The 10,940-nt window shown below is 34.9% G+C and overlaps 2 protein-coding genes across 2 annotated transcripts; both read left to right on the forward strand.

The window, feature by feature from the left end:
* Window positions 1–1,581, forward strand: LOC129938842 (ubiquitin carboxyl-terminal hydrolase calypso). Its single transcript, XM_056046635.1, has 2 exons — window positions 1–1,131; window positions 1,191–1,581. The coding sequence occupies exons 1-2, from the start codon at window positions 127–129 to the stop codon at window positions 1,434–1,436; spliced, it is 1,251 nt and encodes a 416-aa protein (XP_055902610.1). The 5' UTR covers window positions 1–126; the 3' UTR covers window positions 1,437–1,581.
* A 4,847-nt stretch (window positions 1,582–6,428) lies between these two features.
* Window positions 6,429–7,414, forward strand: LOC129940251 (uncharacterized). Its single transcript, XM_056048530.1, has 3 exons — window positions 6,429–6,643; window positions 6,923–7,069; window positions 7,139–7,414. Exons 1-3 carry the CDS (start codon window positions 6,524–6,526, stop codon window positions 7,235–7,237), a joined length of 366 nt encoding a protein of 121 aa, XP_055904505.1. The 5' UTR covers window positions 6,429–6,523; the 3' UTR covers window positions 7,238–7,414.
* Window positions 7,415–10,940: the final 3,526 nt, after the last annotated feature.

A 10,940-nucleotide genomic window follows, 5' to 3' on the forward strand; every position in this document is an offset into this window, starting at 1 on the left:
CAAACTAACTTCACTCCATAAACAAAAAAGAATGTCGAAAATATTTTGATTTGCATCGCACACAATTTTTTCAATTAAAACTTAATCAAATTCTTTAAAAGAACCTGAATTTATATAAGCGAATGAATGTCTAAAATGCCAGTCGACATTAATCGCTTAACCGACGGCTGGTTGGAGTTAGAAAGTGACCCCGGCTTGTTTACACTCTTATTAGAAGACTTTGGCGTCAAGGACGTTCAAGTCGAAGAGGTCTACGATCTGCAGAAGCCCATTGAAGGTCCAGTTTATGGTTTTATTTTCCTATTCCGTTGGATAGAGGAACGTAGGGCACGCAGAAAAATTGTAGAAACCACAGAGATCTTTGTGAAGGATGAGGAAGCTGTGAGCAATATATTTTTTGCCCAACAAGTTGTTCCCAATAGCTGTGCTACACACGCTCTGCTCTCGGTTCTGCTTAATTGCAATGATTTGCCGCTGGGAGAGACACTGAATCGTCTGAAAGTCCACACGAAAGGTATGTGTCCGGAAAACAAGGGCTGGGCCATTGGAAACACTCCCGAACTTGCATGTGCACACAATTCTCATGCTATGCCGCAGGCAAGAAGACGTCTGGATAAGAGCAGTGGTGTGACCACTGGCAGATTCACTGGAGAAGCATTTCATTTTGTCAGTTTCGTGCCCATCAACGGCCATTTGTTCGAATTGGATGGCTTGAAGCCGTTCCCCATGGATCATGGACCCTGGGACGAAAACGAAGATTGGACTGACAAATTCCGTCGTGTGATGGCCGAACGACTGGGCATCTCAACAGGCGAGCAGGATATTCGCTTTAACTTGATGGCTGTAGTTCCGGATAGAAGAATCGCCGTCACCCATAAACTGAAGATGCTCCGCACTAATCAGGCAATTGTTTCCGGGACACTGCAGAAACTCCTTAAAACCAACGACGAAGCCTCCAACGATGACAAAAAGGATGCCAATGGCGAAACTCGCAGTACTTCCCCATCACTCCTTGAGTCCAATGCATTTACAGCACGCGACCTTCAATCGCTGCTGAAGAACCTTGACTCAGAAATAGCCATCAACGAACAGCATCTTAACGATGAGAACGACAAGAGATACATGTTCAAGGTAAATATTGAAGCCTCTCTTAGGGTTAGACCACTTTTATTTTCAGTCCATCTTCTTAGGTTGACGATTGTCGTCGCACTCACAACTACGACGAATTTATTTGTACGTTCCTCTCGATGCTGGCTCACCAAGGTTTCCTTGGCGAATTGGTAAGTCAGCATTTGTTGCCATCGAAGAAGATCACTGGACAGAATGCCGTCAGTAGATTAAGCAGACAAGTATCGAATAATAAGAAAAATGGCAAATCACCAAAGCCACCTGGACGCCGACGCAAAGGACGCAACAAATGCAAGAAACGAAAGTGAAGCGATCGGAAAATTATGCTTTAAAAAACATAATTTTATTTGTTTTCGAACATTTCTCTTATATGCTTGTAGTTATAATTAGATTAAGACATTTTAGTATGAACTTAAATATTAATAAAATATTTAAAAATTATTTAGGTCCATCGGTCTTGAGTTTTAAATACAATTTGGAAATATTTCTATGTGGTAGACGAGTTCCTATAAATATTTTAGGCACTAAGGCAACAAAGTGTTTGAACGCCGTCAGAAATGTTTAGGAGAAAAATTAAAAGTTTGAACGTTTCAGTAAAATGTATCATTGTTTATGTATGTAACTGTTCACACTGGATGCGAGATTATAACAGACCTTGCGAAAATACAAACTCTGGCTCAATGGATGTATTTCTGATTGGAGATTTTAATGCTAGGCTAAAACAGTTGCTAAAAAGGTTTATTAGTGGAACTGCGTCAACAATCTTCAACCGCAGATTTAAGGATAAAATTAATGATGCGAAAGGCGCTAAAATATTGGAAATAGCCGATTCTCTGTATGCAAGGATGCTCAACGATCAAAATGGCGAATATACATTTATTTGAAGAACATCGTGCTCAGTAACAGACTATTGCTTTGTGTTCAGCAAAAGGAATACAATTGTCAGCGATTTTAGGATAGCTGAACAGACTTTTTCAGACCACATGCCTTTGGATGTGTCTTGCATAGTTTTAGGTTCCGAAGATAAAACTAACGCAAAACAACTGAGGCTGCTTTCCAAGCAGAGATGGAAAGTTAGATTTATCGTAAACATTTATCGTAAACATTTAAATTGCATCATTAATGTTGCATAACCAATTGTAACTAAAGGACCTGACTCAAATGATAGTTAAAGTTGTCGCTGCAGGTGTGGAAGTTAAGGTGTATAATATTTGTAGGCAGGAATGGTTTGACGATGAGTGTCTAAAAGCAAGAAAAAAATCGTTAGCTTTCTTACAGCTGCTGAGAAAATTCAACACATCTTTTTTCAAAATAATGTATGCAGATGCCAATAAAAAATTTAAACAACTGTGTTTTGAAAAAAAGAAAAAGTCTGGAGCGTCAAAACATTAACGTTTTAAATATAACAAAGTCATCAGCAGAATTTTGGAAAGCCACCAAATCTATCAACGGAAGAACCAATTTAATTTCTGCAACACTGAAAGCGTCTGAACTCCGTATTTATTTCACGAAATTACTCAACGCAAGTTGCATCGCTTCCACAATACGCAGCTACGTATTTCAAAGGTGAATTTCTTGATACACCATTCTCGCCTACTGAGCTAAAAAATGTAATTGAAAATGCCAAAATGAGTAAGGCTCCGTGTAAAGACCGCATTGCAGTAGAGTTTTTTAAGAACTGTTCCATAGAATTCTTGTCCGTATTGACAGAGGAGTTCAACAGGATTTATGAGAACACAGACGTCCCTGAAAGCTTCAAGATAATAACGTACCCTTTACACACAAAAGGGTCTTATGATGTACCGGAAAATTATAGGGGCATCTCCTTCTTGAATTCTTCCGTAAAGCTTTTCAGTACTCTAATTTTGAATGGGCTTACACATTGGACCGAAGAAAAGAAACTTCTTAATGCATTTCAAGCAGGATTTAAAAAGCGCTATTCCACCAAGTCTTCAGCTTGATAAACATTGCAGAGGACTGCAAAAGAGGGAAACAAAAACTTTACGCCTTTTATGTGGATTTTCGAGCTGCGTTTGATTCAATCGCCCGCAAAGCTCTTTTTTATAAGCCTTATTAGCTTGGAGTATCATCATCAGAGCGATGTATGAAAATAATGTGGCCTACATATGGGACGGGGATTATATATCTGAAGAGTTTTCAACAATAATGGGAGTTAAACAAGGCTGTGTTTTCAGCACACTACTATTTGTTTTGCTTATTAATGATATCTTGGAAGAGGTCGGAGGAGGAATCCAGTTCGGGAGTACTCGGAATCCAGGACTGATATTTGCGGATAATATTGTTATTTTTTTTTATCTAAAGCGGTGGAAGGAATGCAGCGTATGGCTTACAGACTGGAGACACTGTGAAAATTGGAATCGGTCAGTTAATTTACAGAAGTCTAAAATTATGATATTTCGGGGCGGGATATGCAAATAATGAAAAGTGGATGTACAAAGGTGAATATGTTGCAATTGTTCGAGAGTAAAAATACTAAGGGGTTTTAATAACATCTAACCTCAACATAAAAAGCATTTCGAGTCCAAGCTAGCGGAATCGAAAAGAGCAGTTTCTTCTGTGTGGAAACGTTGCATCGATAATAAAGGTGTCGAGCATAGTTCAAAACTAAAAATATTTCATGCGACAGCAGCTTCTATAATGTTTTAGGGCGCGCAAGTTTGGGGATATTGCCAATACGAGGAGGTGGAAAGGTTGTCCAGGTATTTCTTAAAGCGCATTTTTCGGCTACTAATATGCATTCCAATTTGTATTCTGCATTTGGAAATAATTGAACCTCTTGTTCTTAAGGACCTTAAAACTGCATTTTGACTACATTATCAAGGTGATAGAAATGGACAAAGAAAGTTTGTCGAGCCAAGTACTTAAAAAGATTTTGTCATTCAGGGTCAATCTAGTCAAAAAGTGGGATTAGTTGGCTATTAGCTTAGGTGAAAGTGTCGAATTTGTACCCAGTATAAGCCTTTCAGATCTAAAAGACAATTTTAAAACAATATTAGAGAAGTTATGTCGCGTATAGAAGTTTTAAAGAGCAAGCTCAATCTTCGCAGCATAGAATTATTTACAGTCAACTAAATTTAGATCTTCAAGAACGAACATACCTCCTCAACCGTTCCCCATAAGTATGATAAATGTTATGTTTAAAGCTATAGGCGAACTATTTAAATTAAATTACATTGCGACCAGATCTGCCGATCCTATGCGACTTTTGTTATCTTAATGAGAGAGAAGATGTACACCACTTCATTGCAAGATGTCCTGTTTTGAAAGAGTTTCGTATAAAATATTTTGGAGCAGCTGTGATGGAGTTGGCCGAAACATTAGGAGTTCTGAATAGAAAAGTAGGCTGGAAAATTGTATAAATGTAAATATATTACAACCGCATTGCGCTATAGACAACGTATCCGCGAAGGAGACTTTTAATTAAACAACTAGGTTAATTATACAACTAAATTTAAACGCATTGTCAATCTGGTAGACGGCCACTGGGTAAACCATATTTGACTTGTGAATATAGTATGATAATTGTTAATTTTAAAACCATTTTTCAAATAAAGTTTTTCTAACTAACTAAAACTAACTTTATGTACGGCAAGTCTTCGAAAACGACTTTCAATTTTCTTAAATCACCCAGCTGCAAGAAGAAGTATCGGCACAAATCACACAACCCAGATCGACAATATTATGACATAAGCTGGGCTTCCAACCCTGGACCATATGAAAGAAGTTTGTATGAAGCTGATTTCCAAAATCTCCTTTTTTCAAAAAATCAATAATTAACAAAAACATTGCTTTAGTAGTGAAATTAAAAAAAAAAAAAAACGAATACCTTCAACAATCTCAAAAGTAATTTCTACTGCAAAGCAAATAAACATCCATTTTGAATGTATAAAATATAGCAGAAAAACTTCTCGAATTTTTAAGATTAAACTAAGTTCCGAACTACTTAACATCTTTCAATATCGAAAAAGCAACATAAACAACCTTATTTTCAGCAAATTCTACCTGGAAAAAATAACAGACCTAAAAACTAAAGTTTGGAATACCATTTTTACGGACGGATCTAAGTACAAACACAACATCAGTAGTGCAGTCACTGGTAAGAGGAATCCTACCTTACATCTCATACAAGAAACCATCAAAACTTCCATCAAGCTGAACAAAAAAACTTTTTATTATTATTTCTGTGAGGACCTTTCTGCTTCTGTTTAATATTCCAAATACGGACTGAAACTCTTGAGCTCAAGCCACAAAGAAAAAAACATAACAAAAAATCATTACTCAAAGTTGGTAAAAATTCATTTTCGACTCAAGTATCTTTAAAAAATTTGAGATTATGACTTCCAATTAATTTTAACTTATAAAAAATATTGTTTTCAACATTCGATAAAAGTTTGAGAAAAATCTAATGGACAGTTTTTTTTCCAAAAATAAAAAATTAAGCAAAAAAATTAATAAAACTTGGTAAAAATTGATTTTCGACTCAAATATCTATTGAAAACTTTGATATATTAGGTTTAACCTACTTTTATCTTTTAAAAAATATTGTTGTCAACTTACATTCAGTAAAATTTTGATAAAAATCTAATTGCCAGTTTTTTAACAAAAATTTAAAACCTAAAAAAAAACAAAATTGGTAAAAATTTACTTTAGCCTTAAATTGCTTTTCAAAACTTAAAAATATTGTCTTAAAAATTGTTTGTTTCACAGAAAATTCGATATTCAGTAGTTTTTTTTATAAAAATCCAATAGTCCGTTTTTTATAAAAAAAATAGTAAGCAAATTTGTTAAAAATTGATGTTCGGTTTCTGATATTTTTCAAATTAATTTCATTCATCCAATTTGTAAAATTTCAAGAAATGCTACTTAAATTAGTAAAAATTTGTTTTCGACTAAAAACCTATTTAAAAAATACTAACTAAACTATTTCTTTATATGAAAAATATTGTTGGCAATTTTAAAATTTATAAGAATAATTCAACTAACAACTTTTTTAACCCAACACGAAAACCTACAAATTCTTAAGCAAGACAAATAGACAGACGGGATGTGAAGTTATCAGTGTGGGTCGCATCCCAGCCTCTTTTTTACTACTTGTTTAACCCAACAATTCTTTCGTGGTATTGATTTTTTGTTATAAGCCCAATGATGCCCTTATTTCCCCTACTTCTGTTGGCATTCATTGCTCAACAGCTGATTGATAGAAAACTGAATGTTTTGTTTTTAGCAAAATATGAAAAGCACGCGTATTGTTATTTGTTAGTAATTCGTAAAGGATTCAAAGGAACTTCCTATACACAGTTCCTTTAATTTAAAACCAACCTGGTGATGTGTTATTTGTTGAAATTATTGAGTGATCGTTGATAAACTCTTAAGAATGCAGCACCTATTCCTAGCAGGCTTCTTCGCAGCATCTGGAAGTGCCTTTGGCAAACTATCTGGTGGTGAATTTGAGTTTTTAAACACATATCCAGCATTACAAAATATTATTCAACCGGTAGCTACATACAAAAATAATTAAACTTGAGTAAGGACTAGTTTGTTTCAAAGTCGGTTAAATTTGAGGTGAAACGTTCAGAGATTCTGGTCAAAAGTGGATGACACGCTTCAAAATATGGCATCCTTTATAAGAAATATGATTTACAAGCGCCTTTGAAAATACATACATACAAGAGCTGGAGTAATCATGGATTAAAGATTACCCACTGTAGACAAACTAGACCTTACTACAAGAAAACAAGTAGTTCTACGAATAATTTGCCTTTTTTAATTACAGTACATCATAATTCTTCAAGCTTTATGTGTGGGACTTATGATTGTTTGTAATGTTCTAAATTGGAGACACTTTTTGAGAGCATTACATTCTACAGAACAAACATTAACTGCAACTGTGATTTCATCTGCAAGCAATTATATTTGTTCGGTGAGAATGTTTATAAAATAAGTGCAAGTGTATTTTTATTGAAGAATATGTTTTTATCTTTCATTCAAGTTTCTTTTTGGAATATTTTTGTTTGGCGAATCGATTTCAATGCTATCGCTTTTGGGTACAATTTTAATAATAAGTGGAATGGGTTTTTTGTACATCTGAAGCAAAGTCAAGGTCAAGGAACGATGGAGGAGTGAATTTTGAATTGGAGAGATGTTTCATTCAAAAACGAACATACAAAAATTTAAGATTTTTAAAATATGCATTCTACGATAATGATTATTCATGCAATTATGTTTTAAATTAAGTTTAATATTTTAATAAATTTTTTACTTACCATTCTGTGTCGTTTATATTTCACTTTATTGGCCACAATTCAAGTACAACTGACTTGCAAGGTAAATGTAGATATTTATTTAAATAGACATTATAAAACTTTGATTTATTTGAAGCACACTTTTTATAACACTTTTTAATTTAATTTAATTTAATTATTAATATTATAAAATAATTTGTTTGAAATAATTACTGTTTCCGTTTTCATACGATACGATAACTGTTTATGGTATTTTAAGTATTGTCACCTTGCAATCTTAAGGTCGGTTCACATTGGCTAGGTTCATCCGACGATTTGAAGACAAGACAAGTTTGTGGTGTGTGTGTTATTACACTCAGACTTTTTGTATGCTGCGTGTTTACGGATATTTTTCGGTTGCGTGTTTTTAACACCTCTCTTTCATTTGTTGTTCGAATCTCATCTCATCCGATGACAAAATGTTGTAAGATGTGTAAGACCTTTCAAAATTTCCAAGCCAAGGCAAAAAAGGGAATTGGATTAAAATTTTGAGAGAAAATAGATCTGACTTCGGATCGTTCACTTTCTTGACAAAAAAACTAAAATCGAACGATAAGCCATCGTTTCTAAATTATATAAGTATGAATGATGAAGCTTTTAAGCTGCTTTTGTCGTTCATTGGAAACGAAATTAAAAAAATAAAATTTTGAGAGACCCAAGTTGGCTGCCACTTTGTTTCAATGGGTGAACGAGTAGTTTGGAATACAAAGCTTAAACTACCAAGCTAAACTCTCAATAGTTCCTTCATTTTAATTAATTCGGTTATAAGGTCTTTCCTCCACTTGAAATTGTCCAGTGTCTTGTTTACTGAGAAACAATAACAAAGCAATGTCAAGAAAATAGAATTACAATAAAAATAAACGTCAAAGACCATCTAAGACAATAATGAATCAAAACTCTGCGGGTTGAGACTTTTTAAATATTTCTATTTTACCTTTTTTCTCCTTCGCACTTATTTGCATTTTTCCAAAAACGTCTGAGTGTAATAACACACTATATGATTGGCCAGCTGCCAAACAAACTGCCTTCCAATTTTGGTAACTTTATTAGAAAGTTGACTGGAAAGCTAGTAAAGATAAAATATCCGTTACTATCATCAAGTCATATTCTTTTCTTACTTACTTTAGTTAAGGTGTCGAAGGACAATAATAAGAAAGCAAATGTATCCATTTGCACTGTCTTATCTTCGTAGCTGGAAAACATAGCGAACAATATTATTAAAAACAACATTAAGTTTACGTTTACTATAATAGCTACAGTTGCAATATAATTTACAACCATAAATTAAGATTGGTATTAACAAAGTACTGGCAAAAATTGGGTTACCCATAAAGTACGTAGGGCACCATTAAATTTGCCTATAATTACATTGGTATTACTTAACAAAATAGAGGGAAAGAAAGAGAGCTCAAGAGTAAGGTAAGGTTAGGTTAGGTTATAGTGGCTTTCCAAAATGGAAACGGACACACTAAGGCCAGTTTAATGACCCATTGTGATACCACATGAATCTTGAGGCTTCCTCCTAAGCTCAATGGAACCAGCTTGAGTCCCTTACAAAACGTGAGAGGCTGATTATACCGATATACTTTAGATCGTTAAAGATGAATTCTCCTAGGTAATTCATGCGTTTTCGAGTAAGAGCAGGGCATGTGCAGAGAAGATGAAGAACCGTTTCTTCCTCTTCCATACAGCTTCTGCAAAAGTCATTTGAGAATACGCCTAGTCTCGTGGCGTGCTTTCCTATTAGACATTGTTCGGTTATGACACCTATTATCGAGCTTATATGAAACCTGCTTAGAGAGAGCAAGAACCTTGAACGTTTTAAATCCAATGTTGGCCAGATGTTTTTTGTGACTTGACACGTGGTGATGTTGTTCCACCTGGTGCCTGCCCTCCTCACAGCGTCTTGCATTAGCTGCAGTTTACAAGTAGCGATTGGTGTGCCAGTACTTGCCAAACGTGGTAGGATGGTCTGTACTGTACCGTTCCTGGCGAGTTCATCTACCTTACGGTAATCTGGAATGTCTCTATGGCCCGGCACTCAGCAAAGGTGAATATTAAACTGTTGCGCCATCTCCATTAGAGATGATCGACAGTTATGGATTGGTATAGAGTTTTTAGAGACAGAATCCAGAGATTTGATATCAGCCTGACTATCAGAGAAAATACGGATATCAGATGTTGATATCACGTTTTCTTTGAGTCAAGGCAAGACTTGTTTTATCGCCAAAAGTTCCACCAGGAACACGCTACAATGATTGGAAAGGCGGAATGAGAGACTTAATTTCAGTCATTCAGAGTACACACCTCCAACAACCCCTTCCTTTGTTTTTGACCCATCTTTGTAAAAATGGATTGACTCATCTTCCAAGAATGTCCTATCCTCCCAAAAAGATCTGAAAGGTATAGATATCTGGAAGTTTCTGTCGAATCAAGAGTAAGACTAGTTTGAAATTTTGTCAAGGTCTTCATTGACATTACAGGCGCCATGCTCAATGAGTCCAAGAGGAGAACTGAAGTAAAGTTGAAAGCCGTCGGCACACTGATGACAAAAACAGTTTTTGATCAAATTTGGAAGTTCATTGACATAGATACAGAATAGTAGAGGACCCAATATTGACCCTTGAGGAACATCGGACGAAGAAGGTAAAAGACTAGAAAAAAAGTCACCAATTTGAAGTGCTTGTTTCCTTTTAGCAAAATAAGAATATACTACAAGCTTATTGCTGCCTAAGTTTTTTTTACAAGGAATGACATGGTTGACAGTGTCAAAAGCACTAGAAAAATCAAGCAAGACTAAGAAAGTTACATTATCCTTATTTAGCGCTTGTCATATTTCTTCAGTCACGAAAAGCAGTGCTGTGGTACAGCTGTGCTTTTTCTGTAAGCCAAATTGTTTTGGAGGGAGCAAAGAGTTTGCTGTGAGGTAAACATTGATTATTGTCTATAAGATTCTCTCAAAGACTTTAGACAAATACGAATTGAATTGAAAGAATTGAAATAGGTCTATATTTAGTTCCTTTAACATTTTTAGGAAGTGATATGATTTTTGGTGTCTTCCAAAGGATCGGAAAAACTCCAAACATCAAAATAGTATTAAATGCATATTATGTAATTTATGGCAGCAAAATGATTTTGAGAAAGCGAACTAGGGTGATCTAAATGTTCCCTAAACGAAACATGTTCTGATGAATCCGACAAAGGTGTGGCTAATGGGACTAGTTAACTTATAATTCTCATCTATGCAGACGAGATTGAAAATAACTTGAAGAATCTTTCGCTCAAAGCAGACCAAGAGGATGCAAACTAATGAAATTACACTGGCTGTATAGAGGAGAAGATCAAAAATGCTGACGTTGATTTGGTTATTTATTTAAATAACATATGCCTGCATTTGATTTCTTCAAAAAAAGGGAGTAGTATATTTAAAATTAACGTTTGCGAGATAAAGAAAAACGACAAAATGCAGAAGATATTTACTTCTGCATTATAGCAAATTCCTATACTGCA

The sequence above is a fragment of the Eupeodes corollae genome, chromosome 1 (assembly GCF_945859685.1).
Source record: "Eupeodes corollae chromosome 1, idEupCoro1.1, whole genome shotgun sequence".
NCBI lineage: Eukaryota > Metazoa > Arthropoda > Insecta > Diptera > Syrphidae > Eupeodes > Eupeodes corollae.